At 36.0% G+C, this 20,389-nt stretch overlaps 1 protein-coding gene across 5 annotated transcripts in view; it reads left to right on the top strand.

Moving 5' to 3' along the window:
* Positions 1-19,162, top strand: part of HEATR5B (HEAT repeat containing 5B) — an 89,199-nt gene extending 70,037 nt beyond the window's left edge. For 3 of the 5 annotated variants that reach the window (XM_004265054.4, XM_033419279.2, XM_033419280.2), the window contains 7 exons: positions 1,522-1,649; positions 4,284-4,428; positions 4,921-5,187; positions 6,555-6,779; positions 10,816-10,967; positions 12,121-12,334; positions 15,171-19,162. In XM_004265054.4, the coding sequence (XP_004265102.2) occupies positions 1,522-1,649; positions 4,284-4,428; positions 4,921-5,187; positions 6,555-6,779; positions 10,816-10,967; positions 12,121-12,334; positions 15,171-15,475 (1,436 nt within the window). In that variant the 3' untranslated portion in view covers positions 15,476-19,162. The other 2 variants (XR_007471114.1, XM_033419281.2) reach the window with 2 other exon arrangements.
* Positions 19,163-20,389: the final 1,227 nt, after the last annotated feature.

Here is a 20,389-nt window from a genome sequence, read left to right on the forward strand (position 1 = left end):
AAGATGTATCACTTCTGAAAATGTGTATCTGTAGGGGAGAAAAAACTTCTTTCTACCCTCTTAAGATCTGTGACTGGCTTAAGAATAAAACTGACATAAGACACATTAACAGGAGGAAAGCATACAAATTTATTTAATATTTTTACATGTACACAGGAGTCTTTAGAAGGAAAATGAAGACCTGAAGAAGCCGTTAGGTCCAGAAGATTGTATAGTTTTACACAAGCAAGAATAAATTGTAGGGGCTTTCCTGGTGGCACAGTGGTTGAGAATCTGCCTGCCAATGCAGGGGACACGGGTTCGAGCCCTGGTCTGGGAAGATCCCACATGCCGCGGAGCAACTAGGCCCGTGAGCCACAACTACTGAGCCTGCGCGTCTGGAGCCTGTGCTCCGCAACAAGAGAGGCCGCGATAGAGGCCCGCACACCGCGATGAAGAGTGGCCCCCGCTTGCCGCAACTAGAGAAAGCCCTTGCACAGAAAGAAGACCCAACACAGCCAAAAACAAATAAATTAATTAAAAAAAATAAATTGTGAGGGTATGACAAGACAGAGGGGTTTGGGCTAGGGGTGGTAAGTTGTGGAACAGTAACTAGAAAATATACGGGGGAAACTAATGGAAGATCAGGCTTATTTTAGTAGTTTTGTTTGGACAGGTCTATTTCAACATCGACTCCCAGTCTCTGGTGGTAAGAATGTTTTCTCCCTAGTACAGAGAGGGCACCTTTCTCATGAGAAATTTTATGACCTGCTTTCAGGTAGAAAAGGGGACAGAGAGCCCTGCCTGCATCTGCTATTTCTCAAATGCCTTCAGCCAAGAAGGTATATTTTGGTGTGGCATGTTTTGAACTCCTTCATATCTTTCATTTTAATGCTATGGAAAAAATTGTGATAGTATAGTTCAGAGAAGGGATAGTAAAAAGAGGATTTTTAGCAGAGTTTCTAAAGTAACTGAATTTTTTATTTAAAATTTAATTATTAAAAACTACTCTTTAAAAATTGTCATGTTCACTCAGAGCAATTTGAATAATTTTCAAGGGAAAAAAGTAAACTTTTTTTTTCAACAACTTTTCTTTTTACTTGGCACTTAACAAATTGCCTCAGAAGGAAATAATAAAATGTAAAGTTAAAGCAAATTTGAATAATTCTTATTTATAATTGCTTTATAGATGCTCTTTTAACACTTAAGAATTTGTCACTCATTTAATGAGAATTAATTTTATAATTTTCATAAATTTATTCTTAATGTATTATTTTTAAATATCTTTAACTTCTTAATCAAGATGACCTTGGAACTCCCCCATCCCCTTCCAATGTGATTATTAGCCTCCTTGCAGAGGTACAACCTGTGTTAAGTTTGGCTGCTGATTTTGACAATCATTTTGAACTGACTTTAAGGCATTAATATATGTTAAAAGTAATCTGTAAAAAAAATAAGTAGGTGAAAGTGGGACAAAAATGGTGTCAAAGCAACAAAGTGTTTTATATTAACAAACCTGTGTGTTTATTTTGTACATTGCAGGCGTGAGTATACAGTTCCTTTGTTCCCCAAGACCTGAGGAGCCTGTTGAACATGTTACAGCTTGTCTACAGGCCTTACACACCTTGCTAGATTCTCCTTATGCCCGAATCCATATTGCAGAAGATCAGGTACAGTATATTTCTATAATAGATAATTTATGCTTTGTATACATCATATTTATCTTAAGATAATTTTCTCACATATGAAATAAATATTATATAATAAGCATTCAGGATTTTGGCTTTAAGACCCTATATTGAAAGTTGGATGACCAGGCACAGCTAGACTGGAGATCATCACTACCTTCTTTGATCAGTTCATCAGCAGTCAAGTAAAACTAAAAATTTAAAAGATGTCTTCAGGGACTTCCCTGGTGGCGCAGTGGTTAAGAATCCACCTGTCAATGCAGGGGACACGGGTTCGAGCCCTGGTCCAGAAAGATCCCACATGCCACGGAGCAGCTAAACCCGTGCACCACAACTACTGAGCCTACACTCTAGAGCCCATGAGCCACAACTACTGAGCCCATGCACCACAACTACTGAAGCCTGCATGCCTAGAGCCCATGCTCCATGACAAGAGAAGCCACTGCAACGAGAAGCCTGCGCACCGCAACAAAACGTAGCCCCTGCTCACAGTAACTAGAGAAAGCCCGCATGCAGCAATGAAAACCCAGTGCAGACAAAAAAATAAATTAAATTAAATAAATAAAGGATGGCTTCAGTCCCAGTTAATGATTCTACTAATAAAGGGCTGAAGTGATTCATAAGGCTATTAAATAAATTGTCACTTTTAAATGATTAAGTTTTATCTCTCATTTAATGAAATTTTTATGTGCTGACTCAAGTACTTATTTAAAAAGTTTAATGAATTGCTTTTTCTAATTTATGTATGGAATATTTAGAGGATTTTATTCATATTACAGAGCCAAGTTACCACTGGATTTGTTATTCTTTTTAATTAGGAATTTTATTTTCGTAATAATAACCATTTCTTTGAACACCATACTACCAAATGGTATCACTTGGGATAATTTTCCATAAAACACAGACAGATAAAAAGCAAAGTTCTCATTATTGTATTATATCAAAATTAGTTTTGCACACGGTGCTGCTTGGAAAAAAACCCCAAATGAAACAAAACAAAGCATGTGCTGTGTGATTACAAGCGTCACTCACTGATGAACTCTTCTTGTACCCCAGCCTTGTAGCCTGAAGCTGTGCCTCAGCTAAACTACAGATTACTGCAAGAAACTTGAGGGTTGTTTTCAAATGGTCAAACCAATAAAATTTAACATTATGTTAAAACCAAAATAACTGATTGTAAATGTAGTAGATAGAATGACATGGTTAAATGTGTATTCCAGAAATACAGCAGACATAAATTTGATCACCCCATCAATCTTGTAGTGGTTGATTTTTAAGACATGAAAAGGGAGGAGGGAGGTCAATTATGAGGCCATTTTCATAATTCCAGAGAGATAATGAGTCCACTGGCCTCGGAAAACTGAATAAAGGAAGAAGGAAAGAGGGCCAAGACTGGAACCTTAGGGATAAATAGCAAATAAGGATTGAGATGAGGGAAATAAATCAGCAGTGGAGACTACTAGAGAGGAAGGAGGAGAACCAAAAGAATCCAGAATCCAAGTCTGAGTTAATGACCACTAAATCCACAGCACAGGGCATAGGACTAAATAAAGACCAGATGCCAGTTTAAAACAAAAACAAAAACAGAGTTATCAAAGATGAGAGAGTTTCAAGGACAGACAACAGTCTCAAAAGGGACAGAATCCAGTAAATAAGGACAGAAAAAGAGTCCCATGGAGGTTACTGGTGACCTCAGGCATAGCGTTTTCTCAGGTGGATCAAGCCAGATTATAGAAGATCGAGGAGTAAATGAGAGAGTGAAGGAAGTGGCAGCATTCGGTCTGGGAAAGGAAGAAACAAGACAGAGACAGAAGAGAACATGGGGGCAGATGGAAAGATCTGAGAGGTTTTTTGAGGTGTGGGGGGAAATTAGGCAGGAAGGACTTGAGCAGATTCTTATCCTGGGGAAGAGAGAGCGAGGCTGAGAGAGAGGCTAGAGAGCTAGCTAGCTAGCTAGCTAGAGAGCGAGGCTGACAACATACGGGGTGTGATTGATGTCCCTGAAGAATCCTTGGGAAGTTAAACAGGATGGGGTAGCAGGCATATGAGGAAAGATTAATCAGTCTTGGGCAGGGGCTGGACACTTGATCTTAAGGAAAGAGGTAAAGGTGGCTTCGGTTGCAGTTAAATTTTTTTCTCCCTCTGAAATTTGAGGTGGGTTCATTGGATGGGTTTGATGTAGAAGATTGTAAGAGACTTTCTAAAGTGAGTAGTAAGCGGTAGAAGTTTGTAATAGTTCTGAGATGAATCTGAGAGGGACTTACCAGAATGCCTAGAATTTCTGGTAGACTACTCTTGGGTACTTAGGTTGGAAATCATAAATTGTAGTGGCACTGGATGCTAGCAATATTGTTTAGTCCTAAAGAGAAAAGAAATAGGAGAATGACCATTTTTAAATGGAAAAATTATTTAAGTACATAATAAAGTAATTTTTGACTGAAAATATGTTCAGATAAAATATGACCTTATTTCAAGATTGTTATAATATTTGCTGCATAGTCCAATATATTAATTTTAGCTACCAAATTTATTTTTACATGTATATTTTCTTAGATTTAATAATATAAATGTATCCTTTGAAATTAAAATTAATTTCTCTGTATTAATTTATAATAGCTGATTGGTGTTGAGTTGCTGAGTGTTTTACACCGCCTCCTACTGACCTGGAATCCACCATCTGTCCAGCTGCTGGTGACTGGAGTTGTACAACAGATAGTAAGAGCTGCTCAGGATTATTTGCAAGAAAAAAGAAACACACTAAGTAAGCACTAGAAATTACACTAACATTGAAGTAGATTTCTTTGTACTCTAATTTTTAAAATATTAATACCAGGAAGTTGTTAATTAAAAAATTTAACCATACATTTAGAAGCTTTGCAATTGATTTTGCTTTTCATTAGCATGTTGTAAATGGAATTGCTCATATTCAGCTATCTTTCACCTTCAAAAGGGGCAACTTCACATGTTTCAGCCTAACATATGTGTTACTCCTATTATGAAATACATTCCTAATAAAAACTACCTAATAAAATTTTTCGAAGTAAAAAATGAATTGTCCGTTACTTTTAAGGAGAGGTAAATAAACAGAATTCTAGTCAGGCAGGAATTATTCTGAGAAAGACATATGGCATCAGTTAAACATTTAGTTGTAAATTCTTTTGAAAGAATTTATTAAGTATACTTACTGTGTTGTTTCATCTACTATTTTTTATTTTGTTTGCTGAGAATTTCACCAAATTTTCTTTTACCCAAGATGAAGATGATATGGAAAAAGAGTCCTGTCCTGTATTAGGAGAAGGAGGTGACAGTGGTGGTCTTATTCCTGGAAAATCTCTTGTGTTTGCAACTATGGAGCTGTTGATGTTCATTTTAGTGCGGCACATGCCGCATCTCAGTACCAAGATGTCGGACTCTCCAAGTCACGTAGCCACTAAAACTCGACTGTCAGAAGAAAGTGCTCGTTTGGTGGCAGCCACAGTTACCATACTCTCTGACTTACCGTCCCTTTGTTCACCTGCTGGTACGGTATTAATCACTATTTGGAAATGTCTTATACTGTATTAGAGATGAGGTTGCCTTTGATTTTAAGTGCTATTATGATTTATTTTCCTCTTAAATCTTAAAGGAGAAGTAGGGTTTTTTTTAAGGGTTTGTTTACCTTTAGAAACCTATAAAAAAAGACTGAAGGGCTTCCCTGGTGGCGCAGTGGTTGAGAGTCCGCCTCCCGATGCAGGGGACACGGGTTCGTGCCCCGGTCCGGGAAGATCCCACATGCCGCGGAGCGGCTGGGCCCGTGTGCCATGGCCGCTGAGTCTGCGCGTGCGGAACCTGTGCTCCACAACGGGAGAGGCCACAACAGTGAGAGGCCTGCGTACCGCAAAAAAAAAAAAAGACTGAAGATTTAAGAAGTCAAAAACCCAGGATACCCTTTTCAGATACATGTCAAACAAACTTCAGCAAAGAGGTAGAACCACAGTTTGAGGGAAGACATCGAATGTTAGCAGATAGACATAAAGTGGAATTACTAAACCCTTTATTTTCTGATCTGGTTGCTACTCTTGAGCAACACTGACTAACAAATGTCAGAGGAGAGTGACAACCAACTTTAAGGAGCAACTAAAAAAATTGTAGCTGAAAAAGATAATAGCTGTCTGCAGACACCTAAGAACTAGTGGATGGAAAAGTAGACTTTCCCTCTGTTGTATCTAGAAGGTAGAAATGGTATCAGGATATATAAAGGTGAATTTCAGTTCAACACAAGCCTACAGTTATGAAAACAATGAATTCTCCATCATTGAAGTTGTTAGGCAGACTACAGTGGCTGCATGTCAGAGTGGTGAAGGGAGTCTTTCATTAAGTGGGTGGTTGATTTGATTATCTTAAAGTTCTTTCAGCTACAAATCCTAGGATTCTTTCGTCTCTTTTTGGCTTACCTGTATAGTCTTCTTATCTGTTTCCTGACTTGGTTACTACATTGACTGAATTAGTACTAAGGCTCACTTAGTACAATGAGATTGATTACTTGTCGTGAAATTGCTACATGATTCACCAAGTTTCTCAGGTACTTCTCAAAGTATTTGGTACGGTTTTCCTTCTGTTTTTCTACCTTCCTTCCTTATTTTCATTATGAAGGGCATGATTATTAAATAAGTGAAATACTAGAAGTAATAAAAACAAGGCAAGCTGGGAAAAGAAAGAAAATATTTCCTTTGAAATAACTTGTGACTTTTTTTTCCAAACATTGAATTATAGTAATAATAATGCAGTAAATTTTGTATAAATACAAGGAAAAGAAATAATATTAAACGATAAAAAATATAAACAATTGAAATAACTGTAATATGGGAACTATTAATTACGAGGCAATCTGATTTGTTTTTATTTCAGGTTGTATGACAGTCCTGCCCACGATTCTGTTTTTAATTGCAAGAATATTGAAAGACACAGCGATAAAGTCTGCAGATAACCAGGTTCCTCCACCAGTCAGTGCAGCTCTTCAAGGGATCAAAAGTATTGTGACACTTTCAATGGCCAAAACTGAGGACACTCAGAAACAGTGGACAGCTCTAATTCGTAGCACTCTGGCATGCATCCTAGAATATTCTCAACCAGGTAATCTAATCAGTTTAAAATTTTTTAAAGTTTATTAGGATATCTCTTCCCTAATAACTAATTGAATGAGCTCATCAGAAAACTGCTCTGTAACACTGAATCAACTCAGAGAGGTAGTTTAGTCCCATCTTTCAGATGTGAACTTTTAGTTCCCCATTCTGGATATTGACTCTGAATGCCCTTGTCTTAGCACTTATATACATTTTGGGAGGTTTCCCCAAAAAGAAAGGATGTATGCATATAAAACTCTTATACATTGTTTTGAACTCCTATATAGTTGTCCATCACTTAAATTTATCAATTATTATTCATTCCCCTAACAATGGATATTTTTGCTATTTCTCATTTTTCCCAATTATAAAAATTGTCTCAGTGAACATCCTTATAAATTCCTTATGTGCTTTGTGCTATGAGATTTTCTAGGGCATACCCCTATAAGTGGAATTGATGACACATTTTAATTTTATCAGACATTGCCAAATTGTTCTCCAAAGTAGCTGTATGAATTTGCACTTCTACTAGCAGTGCATGATCCCCACCAATACATGGTATTTCAGACTTTTAAATTTCATTATCTGATAAGTAAAATGTACTATCTTACTGTTTTAATTGGCATTTCTCATTTTCCTAGTGAGTATAAGCATTTTTCATGTTTGTGTCTAATTTGGGGGGAAATGCTTATTCACATTTTTATCCATTTTTCTTCTGTGTTTGACTTTTTCTTTCATTTTATTTCTGTTGTAAATGTGAAAGGATTGAAAACAAAGAATAATAATTAAAGATTTGCCATATTGCCTATTAAAACATTTCCACAGTATCTAAAACTGTGGAGTGGGCCCAAGAACGAACAGATAGGGCAATGAAACAGAACAGATTGTTTTAAAACAGACATTCATCCACATGAGAATATAATACATGATAAGGGCACATTCATTATTCTTCAAATGGTTTGTGTCAATTAGACATTTCAGATATCAGTTCCAGTTATTCTCTCCCCTTATATCATGACTCTAAGTAAATACGAGGTAAGTTAGAATGATAATGTAAAATTTTTAAAATAGGTAAATAAAATATAGGTGACTCCTTTATGTCAGAATGACAAAGGACTATGTAAGTGTAAGTGAATGGTAAGTATCACAGAGGAAAATATTGGACTATAGAATTTAACATCTACCTGTCAAAAACAACGGCATTAAAAAATGGTTGAGGGCTTCCCTGGTGGTGCAGTGGTTGAGAGTCTGCCTGCCGATGCAGGGGACACGGGTTCGTGCCCCGGTCAGGGAGGATCCCACATGCTGCGGAGCGGCTGGGCCCGTGAGCCATGGCCGCTGAGCCTGTGCGTCTGGAGCCTGTGCTCCGCAACGGGAGAGGCCACAACAGTGAGAGGCCCACGTACCGCAAAAAAAAAAAAAAGGTTGATAAATCCTAAAAATTCTTGTCAGAAGGAAAAAGATTTTTTTCCTATTTCTTTAATTTTGTATCTGTATGAGATGATGGATGTATCGCTAAACTTGTGATAATCATTTCATGATGTATGTAAGTCAAATCATTATACTGTGCACCTTAAACTTACATAGTACTGTGTGTCAATTGTATCTCAATAAAACTGGAAGAAAAAAATTTTAAAAATAAAAGATAACTGAAAAAAAGATCAAAAACTGAAAATAATATTTATGTCAGTGTTAATATCATTAATGTACAAAGAAGTCTTTTAAGAAAGAAGGAAAGAGCACGCATTATTAAAAAGGAAATTGAGATGCCCACCAAGTATATAAAAAAGTTAGCCACATTATTATATAAGCAAAAAAATACAAACAAAAACAAAGTAATATAAATTTTTACCTGTAAAACTGATTTTAAAAAACTGTATGTACAGGTGGAATTGATACCAGGAGAACATTTTCATACTTTGCTGAAGGGAATTAATACAGTTTAAACTTTCAGGGAATCAATTCTGCAAAATACACACAGAGCCTTTAAGAATTCATACTCTGACCTTATTGATCAAAAACTTGTGTTCAAGGTTATTTATCACAGTCTATTTTATAATAATGAAAATATGAAAGTGATAAATATAACTATCTGGCAGTGGGAAAAATATTAAATATATCATGGTATACTCATTTGGATTATATATCCATTATATCTATTAAAAATCATGTTTATAAATAATTATATATAAAAAAACTAACCCAGACCAGAAGAAATTAATCAAAAACCTAGAAATTAAACTATCGCTAGATGGTAGTATTACAAGTTTTATTTTCTTTCCCATACGCTTGTTATATTTTAAACAAACTATGTACTACTTATATCACCTGAAATTTTTTAGTATTAATATTTGGAAGGGAAAACTTTAACTAGTTTTATTAATGTTACTAAAACTATTTTAGCTTTATCATGAGTTAATATTTTTCTTTTTAGCATAGATTTTTAACAAACTAAAGAAACATTAAATGCCATAATTATATACGAATGTAAATGTATATATGTGTACGTTGATAGAACAAGAAAAAGTAGTTAAGAATTCGTTTAAAAATATATTGTTTCAGTTTTCATGGGGGTGTCCATAATCAATAATCATGTTTTTTAAATTGTCAATTATAAGAGAAGGTTTTGATATTTTATCCAAGTTCATTCATGTTAGATAAATTTAAAGGTATATGATAAGATAATTAAATTGCCTAAGCTAACCTGTCCAGAGCTGAATTCTCAGTAGGCACAGTCAGTATGAAGTAGGGATCAAAGCCATGGGTGTATTTTATAGTATTTGTAAGCCAGGCAAGCAGAATTTCTTGCTTTACGAGAAGAGTTTTGTAATAGAGAATTTCCTTTATGGAAATCATATTTCTTATTATAAAATCTGAGACTTCCACTTTAAAAAATGTGCCAATGTATGTGTGTAACACACACATACACACCCCTCCATGGATGTAATGAATCACTCTTAAGATTGCTATAATATTTTTTTTCATTTTTAGAACCTTCAATTTTGAAATAGATTCAAACTTTTTAAAATGTTACAAGCATAATATAGTGAACTTCAGCATACCCTTCTAGATTTCACCAATTGTTAACATTTGCTGCATGTTTTATTTTTTCTATAATCCACATATTATTGTTGATATTATTAATTTTGCTGAACCATTTGAGAATACATTGAAGGCATCATGACTCTTTACTCCTAAATACTTCACAGATAGCCTAAGAACAAGAACAGTCTCTTACATAACCACTGAAGAATTATCAAATTGAGGCAATTTAACATTGATACAGGGCCTCCCTGGTGGCACAGTGGTTGAGAATCCGCCTGCCAATGCAGGGGGCACGGGTTCAATCCCTGGTCCTGGAAGACCCCACATGCTGTGGAGCAACTAAGCCCATTCGCCACAACTACTGAGCCTGTGCTCTAGAGCCCGTGAGCCACAACTACTGAGCCTGCGCTCTAGAGCCTGCAAGCCACAACTACTGAAGCCCTTGTGCCTAGAGCCCGTGCTCTGCAACAAGAGAAGCTATCACAATGAGAAGCCCACGTGCAGCAACGAAGACCCAACACAGCCAAAGATAAATAAATAAATAAATTTGTATATATTAAAAAAAAAGAGAGAGAGGGTTATTGTTCAAGAATGAAAGTTTTTTGTGTGTGTGTGGTACGCGGGCCTCTCACTGTTGTGGCTTCTCCCGTTGTGGAGCACAGGCTCTGGACGCGCAGGCTCAGCGGCCATGGCTCACGGGCCCAGCCGCTCCGCGGCCTGTGGGATCTTCCCGGACCGGGACACGAACGCGTGTCCACTGCATCGGCAGGCGGACTCTCAACCACTGCGCCACCAGGGAAGCCCTAGATTTAAAAAAATTTTTGTTTTATATTGGAGTTTAGTTGATTTACAATGTTGTGTTAGTTTCAGGTGTACAGCAAAGTGATTTAGTGATACATATACATATGTTTATTCTTTTTCAGAATTTCAAAACATTTTAGGAACAGCATATTGCTTTCATTTTTTATATGTGTCAACATTTCATTATTCATATATTTCAGAAGATTCTATGCCTATGCCTGATGAAGTAAGCATGCTAACAGCAATTGCACTCTTCCTGTGGTCTGCTGGCAGTGAAATAATAGGAGTCCAGTCACTGCAGAATGGCTGCATGAACAGATTTAAAAACGCGTTAAATTCATGTGACCCATGGGTAAGTTGCACTTAAAACATAGTGTTAAACCTTCCACTTTATCAAGAAAGTTTCAGATTGATTCATTAAAATTTGTGATACATCAAATGAAAACTTAAGTATTTGCTATACGACTTTTCAACAGAAAACTGGAAAAGATCACTGGTTTAAGCATTAGGAGAGACATGTATATGTTTATTTATATCTACAGAAATTGCCCAGTATCTAAAATATTTGCTCAACCCTGGCCTATATTGGTAGAGACTTTATGTGCTTCTGTTTTTCACTGTTTACTTAATGACACCATTAAAGGATAAATATATATTATAACATGTTTTAATGGGCCTATTGGAAACTCTGTTTTCTAGAAAATAAGTTTTATTTTTTTACAGTGTTAGTGTCTAAACTACTGATTCTCAAACCTGCTGCACATCAGGAAAAAAAGCAATTTAGTTAACATCTACCATTATCTTCCTAAACCAGAGTCTCCAGAAGTGTGGTCCACAGATCTGTATTTTAAAAATATTCCCCAGGCATTTTTTATGTCCAGCAATGTTTGGTAGCTTTTCTTCCACCAAAGCACTGAAACAGTTTCCCCTCAATATTTTTCATGTACATTCGTGTGTTGATGGACCTTCCTTTTTTTGTTTGTTTGTTTCTTACTAACATGAAGTCTTTCTAATCTAAAGTAGAGCCACTGAGACCTTATTTTCTAGGCCTGGAACACTTAAATTGGTTTAAGAGGTGTCTAAGTAATATATTTTTATAGCTTTGTTTGGCATCCGTCAAATATTAGCCTTCCATACTAAATATATTAGGTTAAAGTGGGAGGGAGATTTGTAGATTAAAGAAAGAATTAAAAACACAAATTAGTATTCCCGGTCTCTAATTTCTTATACACTATAGAAATACACAAATTATATTAGCAGTGGTAATTTGGGAGTTAACGTATAAGGAATGTTTATTGGATTAATTTTTTTCCGTTTTATTTAGTTAGCATGTTGGAAGTTTTATTACTCCATTTCTGTAAGTAGAAATGGCATTAATTCTTCCCACATTTCTGTTTTCATCCTGCAGTATTGCTTGTTTTCAGTATATATTAGGATGCAGTGTGATTGTAGAGCAGATAAGAACTGTCACACATGTAAATTAATAAAATGATTTTCTTGTGTAGGTTCAAGCCAAATGTTACCAGCTTCTCCTCTCAGTCTTTCAGCATTCCAATCGTGCCCTTTCAACCCCCTACATCCATTCATTAGCTCCAATAGTGGTTGAAAAGCTAAAAGCTGTTGAAAGAAACAGACCAGCCAGTAATACAGAACTTTTAGCTGTTCAAGAAGGAATCAAAGTTCTTGAAACATTGGTTGCTCTTGGGGAAGAACATAACAGTAAGTATTTTCCTCTAAAAAGCCACTAGTCTAAAATGAATATTTGTATTATATATAAATTTTCTTTGCTATTTGACACAGGCCATTGCAACAGTAAGTTTACTAAGGGTGGTTACTATCTGAAAGATTAATGTTTTTGCTCGTGATGCTAACAAAATTGAGTTGATTTATGTTTATTTTTTAAGAGCAAGAGGTTAAATTACCGATGGCATTTGAACCCACAGATTGTTTTATTTTCTAGAAATGTACTCTTTAAGAACCAGGGAAAATATGGCTGCCTAATAGATTTTTTAAAATAATACATTTTGGTGTTCATAATAGAGGTATAAAAGCTTTTTAACAAATAGGACAAATAGGACCAGATTAGCATTAATGATGCCAAACATCATTATTAAAATACCTCAAAATTTGAAATTTTTAAATTGCTGTTATTTAATTTAATGAAGAACTACCACATACATCCATTTAACCAGAGACGTATGCAACTTAACACTTACTCCTCTTTATTCCCTGCTAAATCTTAATTTCATCACAATCTAAAATTTATCTTAAAAAATATGACTTAATTATTACAGAAAGACTGTACTTTTTAAACTAGTACCTTATGATTGAATGTTAAGCTGTTTCCAGTTTTTCAAGATCATAAATGAGATAAGTATTCTTTTTTCTTATATAAATTTATTTTATTTATTTTTGGCTGTGTTGGGTCTTCGTTGCTGAGCACAGGCTTTCTCTAGTTGTGGCTAGCAGGGGCTGCTCTTCATTGCGATGTGTGGGCTTCTTATTGTGGTGGTTTCTGTTGTTGCAGAGCACGAGCTCTAGGCATGCGGGCTTCGGTAGTTGTGGCACCGCAGGCTCAGTAGTTGTGGCTCACGGGCTTAGTTGCTCAGCGGCATGTGGGATCTTCCCGGATCAGGGATCGAACCCATGTCCCCTGCATTGGAAGGCAGATTCTTAACCACTGCGCCACCAGGGAAGTCTGAGATGAGTATTCTTGTACAGGTATCTTTGCACACATTTTTAAATTATTTCTATCAGGTAAACTTTTTTAAGTGAAATTACTGGGCCAAAAGGAATGCACATTCTAAAGCTTTTAATATATATTGCTAGATTACTCTCCAGATAAAAATTACATCAGTTTTTTCTATCATAAAATTTTTCCTCTTCTCTTGAAAGAATTTCACACAAAATTGGAAAGGTAGTAGAGATCTTTTAAAAGCTATTGCTGATAGCTTACCTATAAAATAATAATCCAGAACTATTACAGTGGAAGAGAAGAATACAGAAGTGATTATGGAAAAAAAAAGTTGCTCTGACTTGACGAGTAACTGGTTAGGGGGACAAGAGAAAGAGAGAGCCAAATATTACTGTGTTACCTGGAAGAAGCATAGAGGCAACGTTAAAACTGGAAAGGTCAGGAAGAAGAGCTGTTTGGGAGGAGTTGATAAGTTTAGTTGAAACTAGATATTAACAGATTATTTGGGTAGAAATGTTATGACTGACATCATGGCCTGTGTTTGGTAACTCAACATAATTTTATCTTTATTTTTATTTTACTCACTTAAACTCCATAAACATGGGGACTAAATCTTATTCATTTTGTAATCTTAACACTGAGCTTATTGACTTTTGCATAGTCAGTATTTAAATATGTTTGAGTTGAGTTGACTCTTGGGATCAGTTGCTGAACAAGTGCCCTAATTTAGGTAGGGAAGAGTCTTATACTTTTTCAAATAATTCTCTGTTGTTTGAATTCTTTTAACAGCAGAATATATTTACATATTATTCATGAAATTAAATATAGTTTGATAGTTAATTAGACTTCAACAAGGTTCATTAAATGAATAACTCTTTAATTTTCCATTTAAGAGTCAATTAATTTAAGGTATGAAATAACCAAAGCAGTGTAGCTTCAGTTCTCCAACCAATTTCTAGTATTTATTATTAGTGAATTACATCAACAATAAGCACCATCACAATTTCTTCATTTTTTAAGGGACTGCTTCACTCAGATAACAGATGTTTTGTACTATAGCAAGACTTCTAAGTGGTAGAATAAGCAATTGTCATTTTTTAAAAATTAAAACTAAATCTGAGTCTAAGTGCCATGCAAAAACCGAAGGGAGGGCTTCCCTGGTGGCGCAGTGGTTGGGAGTCCGCCTGCCGATGCAGGGGACACGGGTTCGTGCCCCAGTCCGGGAGGATCCCACGTGCCGCGGAGCGGCTGGGCCCGTGAGCCATGGCCGCTGAGCCTGCGCGTCCAGAGCCTGTGCTCCGCAAAGGGAGAGGCCGTGGCAGTGAGGGGCCCGCGTACCGCAAAAAAACAAAACAAAACAAAACAAAAACCGAAGGGAGATGGTTGCCATCACATTAACGTATACATTCACTCAGTCCTTTGATGGTATCCTCCTAATGAATGCTTCAGGTTTCTGTTCCCTATTCCCTCTATTCTCCAACCTCCCTATTCTGGAATACCCTTAAAATTTTCATAATTTTATTCTCAAAATACATTTTACCAGATGACAATTATAAAGTGTTCATTCCTTTTTAACCTTTTAGCCAGTATTTTTTTAATAAAACAAATTAATATAAATGCAAAATATATAATCTTAACAGGAAATCAAACCTGATTTCCTCCCTTAACATGGCTTGGACAGTTAGTAAGTATTCAGTATTAATTATGAATAATTACTGAGGTCTAAAATTAGATCATGCACGTTTACTTCGATTTTATTATAATTCAGACTACTGTAGTAATTGCCTAGTTTTTAAATAAAGGTTTATTGTAATTTTCAGACTTGTGATCATCTTCAGACTTTATCTTTGTTATTTGCAGGAGTCCAGTTACTTGCTCTTTTAGTTCCCACTTTGATCTCTTACCTGCTGGATGAAAATTCTTTTGCCTCAGCAAGCACAGCTTCCAAAGATCTTCATGAGTTTGCACTCCAGAATTTAATGCATATTGGACCTCTGTATCCACATGCTTTCAAGACAGTAATGGGAGCGGCTCCTGAGCTGAAAGTACGTTTGGAAACTGCTGTTCGAGCAAGCCAAGCCAGCAAAGCTAAAGCAGCTGCCAGGCAGCCGGCCCCAGCCGTGCATTCTGCACCAACAATTAAGCTAAAAACAAGTTTCTTTTAATGTGCTATTCCACTCGTTTTTGTTTATTTTGTCAATTAGCACCTAATTATTGATAGCCACTGTATCATTCCAGTCTATAGGTTCTACTTTATTTGTATATAGGAATTATATGCTTCCAAGTAGGGTAAGTGAAATAATGCTCACACTGGTTTCTGATTTTGAAGGAATGATTTTTTTTTTTTATTATGTGGTGAATGTGCTTTCATTTTTTTCCTAATAATGTTTCTCTTTTATTAATTTATTCTTTAAACACTGAGCCATAGTCTTTTAAATTAAATGCAAAAAAATTGTATCATGTAGTTGAGCAGCCTATTGATATTGTCAGGGGGAAAAATAGGTCATATTCTGCATCTGTTATAAAAAAAATTAATTGAAAAGCAAGCTGAATTTAAATTTTGAAGTAACCAAAATAATGTGAAGTGTTGGTTTTGCGGTGTATCTATTAAGAATAAAGTTAACATTTTCTTAGCATTTCTCAGAAAGTCCTTACCTTTCAGACAGATCTTTTTACCTTCATATTAGATTACTAAATTATACTTGTGTATATTTTAGTTAACTAAATTAAAACTCATTTAAACATTCATTAAAATGTTTCAAATGTGGAATAATGTTCTGGGTTTTTTTAATGGCTAAAATTTGGCCTCACTTATGCTTTGTAATTACAGAGACTTGAGTCTGGCTCTGATGGTTAGTTTCATTCATCAAACATTTATTGAGTTCCTACTGTGTATAAGGCATCAAGCTAAGTGCTGCAGGGCATACAAAAATGAATATTATAGTTATGCCAGACTCTCATGCAATGGGAATTTTACCACATCAAATAAATAATTGATGACATGAATGTTTGCCACAGTGTTTAGCACACTTTAAACACCTGGTTTTACCACACAGTGTAATATAGACTGAACCTTTCTGAACATTCCAAAGGAATACCTATTCATCATCTGCTACCTCCTACTTATTCTCTCTCATACCCTCACTGATTGGCATCTAATACAGCCTTGCCTTCCTCATTTAGTCTTTAGATCTCAGATAGGTGCGTTCTCACCTATTTTCTTACTGACTTCTATTTCTGCAGGGTTTTTTTGTATTTTACACCTGCTTTTCCAAAGTTATTCTCCTTGTTTTTAGACTTTTTTTGGTAACACTTATCGAGATACAATTCACATACCATACAATTTGCCCATTTTAAATGTATAATTCAGTCGTTTTTAGTATGTTCACAATGTACTATAACCATCACCACAGTCAGCTGTGACCATTTTCGTTATCCCAAAAAGAAATCTGGTACTCTTTAGCTGTCGCCCCACAAGCTCTTTGCTTCCCCCCAGCCTTACACTATTGCTGATCTGCTTTCTGTCTCTATCAATTCTCTTATTATGAACATTTCATATAAATGAAATCATACACTATGTGGTCCTTTGTGACTGGCTTCTTAACATTTTTAAGGTTTATCCATGTGGTAGCATACATCAGTACTGCATCCCTTTTAATGGCTGAATACTATTCCGTTCTATTTATATTATATTTTGTTTATCCATTAGTTGATGGGCGTTTGGGTTGTTTTTACTTTTTGCCTATTACAAATAATGCTGCTGTAAACAGTTGTGTACAAATGTTTGCATTACCCTGTATTTTCTTTTAGCTTGAGTGTATACCTAGGAGTGGAATTGCTGGCTCAGTGGGAACTCTGTGTTCAGCTTTTTAAGGAACTGCCAGACTGTTTTCCAATCTCCTTGTTTCTTGCACTGCACACATAACCGCTTTTCACTTATCTATTTATAAAGTATGTTTGTTTCTGCCTTGGCTATTTTCTGCTGTTCTTCGAACCCAGGCTTTTCCCATCATTTCCTACTTCAGGATAGTCTACATCATGCAGTAGCAATGGTTCTCTCTCTCTCTCTCTCTCTCTCTCTCTCTCTCTCTTTGCCTTCTCTCCCTCTGTCTCTTTCTCCCTTTCCTGTCACCAGTACATCTTTATACTTTCTCTAGACTCTTCTGAGCCATTGACAACTTCTAGTTTTCTATAATCATATCTATAAAAGGAATATCTGTTTGAAGAATTATATTTATTAATTTGTTTCACTGCTCAACTTATTTCTTTTTTTTTAAGATGTTTGGGGTAGGAGTTTATTAATTAATTTTTATTTATTTTTGCTGTGTTGCATCTTTTGTTTCTGTGTGAGGGCTTTCTCTAGTTGTGGCAAGTGGGGGCCACTCTTCATCGCGGTGCGCGGACCTCTCACTATCGCGGCCTCTCTTGTTGCAGAGCACAGGCTCCGGGCGTGCAGGCTCAGCGGCCATGGCTCACGGGCCTAGCCGCTCCGCAGCATGTGGGATCTTCCCGGACCAGGACACGAACCCGTGTCCCCTGCATCGGCAGGCGGACTCTCAACCACTGCGCCACCAGGGAAGCCCTAAAATCATCTTTATATATTCAAATCTGATACCTTGCTGAAAACTCTTCAGTTGCCTTACCATAAAGACCAATTCTGTAAAGTACCCTCAAGCCCCTGCATAATCTGGCCCCTGCCTACTTCATCTCATTTTATTTCATCTGATCCTATAACCATATGCAGTATACCTACATGTCAAATGAAGATACCTTGGTACTTCCACATAGGGACATTGTAAGGTTCAAGTTAATGCATATAAAATGCATTGTTTTTATTGAGTAAATGCTTAATAAGTACCAGCTGTAAAAAATAGCAATAGCAATTATTACTTCCTTTGTGTCAGCTGTATTGGACTTCTTTCAGCATGTCAAATGCACTACAATATTTTTTCATTAGGTGTTTGAATTTTGCTAAAAAGCTCCATTTCACCTTATTCTAGCTTGTTTATACTCATCGTTCATGTTTTAATCTGGTTACATTCTCATAAAAATGTTGCAGCATTAATTTGATTATTGCCATATACTAAACACTGTATTATTTAAATTATCTTTTTCTCCTGTAATGAAAATGTATGTATTGGCTCTTTAAGCTTGAATACAATCAGCTCATGGGTTGTAATGTTATACATTTTGAGTTCGTGTGAAAGTGTATATGAGCTGGTTCAAACCACTCCTCTTGTTACTTCATGTCCTGCAGCTGGGGGGAAATCTGGGCCAGGAGATAACATAGATAATGGTAGGATTTTCCATCACAGAGGACAACTGGAAGTGCTAAAATTAACACATATTGAACAACAGTAGCATATTGAGGGCCTGCAGAGTAGAGGGAGAGATGCATCACACGCAGAATAAGTTAAATCTTTTTAAAAAAAACCTAAGGACACATGGTCTTCAAAAATTAAAACACAAATGTACTGAACCTCTTTAACCTCATTCATTTTTCTTATTTTTCTAGCACGATGCTCAGATTTGTCCCCTACATCATGTTTATAAGAAAATAACATATCACATTTAAATTCTTTTGAGAACTGACTTAATGTATGTTAAAGGACTGGACTATCAGATGGGAGTTTGGGGTGGGAGGTGCTGTCCTGAGCAATTCAAGCCTAAACGAAGATAGGGTGTTTCTGCTGAGAAAAGTCTCCACCTGGGAAACGAGTGGTCCCTGTTGCATAGTTGGCAGGAATAGCCAGCTTATAAAAATGTCCTTCTCTCCCCACCCCCCCCCACAGTTATTTTTATGTAATGAAGATTACATTAGTTGTCTGAAATTCAATTCCTGCCTTAGAAATAGGGGCACCATAGTTATTTTTTTAAAAAAAAGAAAGAAAAGAAAAATCTGTTGAGTAGAACTTTCATTGGCTGGAAAATTTAAAGAGAGAAGGGTAGAGAAGCAAGGGATGGAGTTGATGGGGAGAAAGGTTAGGAATGTGTTTTTAAGAATAGTTTATCTTTGCTTATAGAAATAGAATCTTCAGTTGATCACCATCAATATTCCAAGAGAAGTCTTACTACAGCTTCAGAGCTATATTATCATTTTATTGCCTCCCTGTGTTAGATATTTAGATTTCTTAAAGCAATCCTGAGTTTAGATTTTAAGTATTTATTTCTCTAAATATCAGTCACTACAAATTTAAAACCAATGTTAATTTCAAAATTAAATTTTGTTAATTTATTAAAATAAATTAAAAAATTTAATTTTGAAGTTGAAATTAGGTAACTACTTTCAACCAAAAAAATAATAGTAATAATAATTATAGTAAACAATAGAAGCTATTTCCCCACCCTATCAGAAGACTGTGATGTAGATTTAACTTCTGGACTCCAAGAAAAATTTCAGATAATAGAATTCCTTGTTTCCCAACTTGTGATTGGCTGTTTCCCCAGCCCTGTCTTTACCAGACTTCAAATCTGGGGAGTAAAGTTTGGAGACTCAGGAAAGGTGGAAGCAGGGGCTGGCCCCATGAATTAGGCAGAAAGAAGAGGTGAGAGAAATTAGGGAGCAGGCAGATGGTAGAAGAGACATATACAGTGGGCTATTGCATGTTCCTCTGCCCCAAAGTTCTCTTCAGCCTAGCAGAGCCCTCTCTACAGTCAAGTGGTCTACTCTTCTTTTTTTCTGGCCAGAATTTGTAAAGAGCTATCAAGTTCAGTTTGAAGGCTTTTCTTTAAGCCTTAAATAGAGATCCAAGTAACTGGTCATTTTGGATAGTTTTTTTTTTTTAATAGCCACTCATTTCAATAAAAATTTTTTTTAAGCAGATGAATTGTCATTTTGGGGAACCATAATCCCCACCCCATAAAGCACACAAATATAAATCAAAAAATAGCAAACACTCCAATTACCTAAATAACCTTTTAGCGTTTCACAATTTCTCTCTTTAAACTGGTTATACTAATATATAAATCAACATTTCAGCAGCTGCTCTCTGTGCTTGGAAAGGAAATCCTACTTTTTGTGTCACAGGCTTTATTAATCACAGAATGAAGTAATCAGAAAACCAGCAGCAACACCCTGA

The sequence above is a fragment of the Orcinus orca genome, chromosome 13 (genome assembly GCF_937001465.1).
Source record: "Orcinus orca chromosome 13, mOrcOrc1.1, whole genome shotgun sequence".
NCBI classification, from domain to species: Eukaryota; Metazoa; Chordata; class Mammalia; order Artiodactyla; family Delphinidae; genus Orcinus; species Orcinus orca.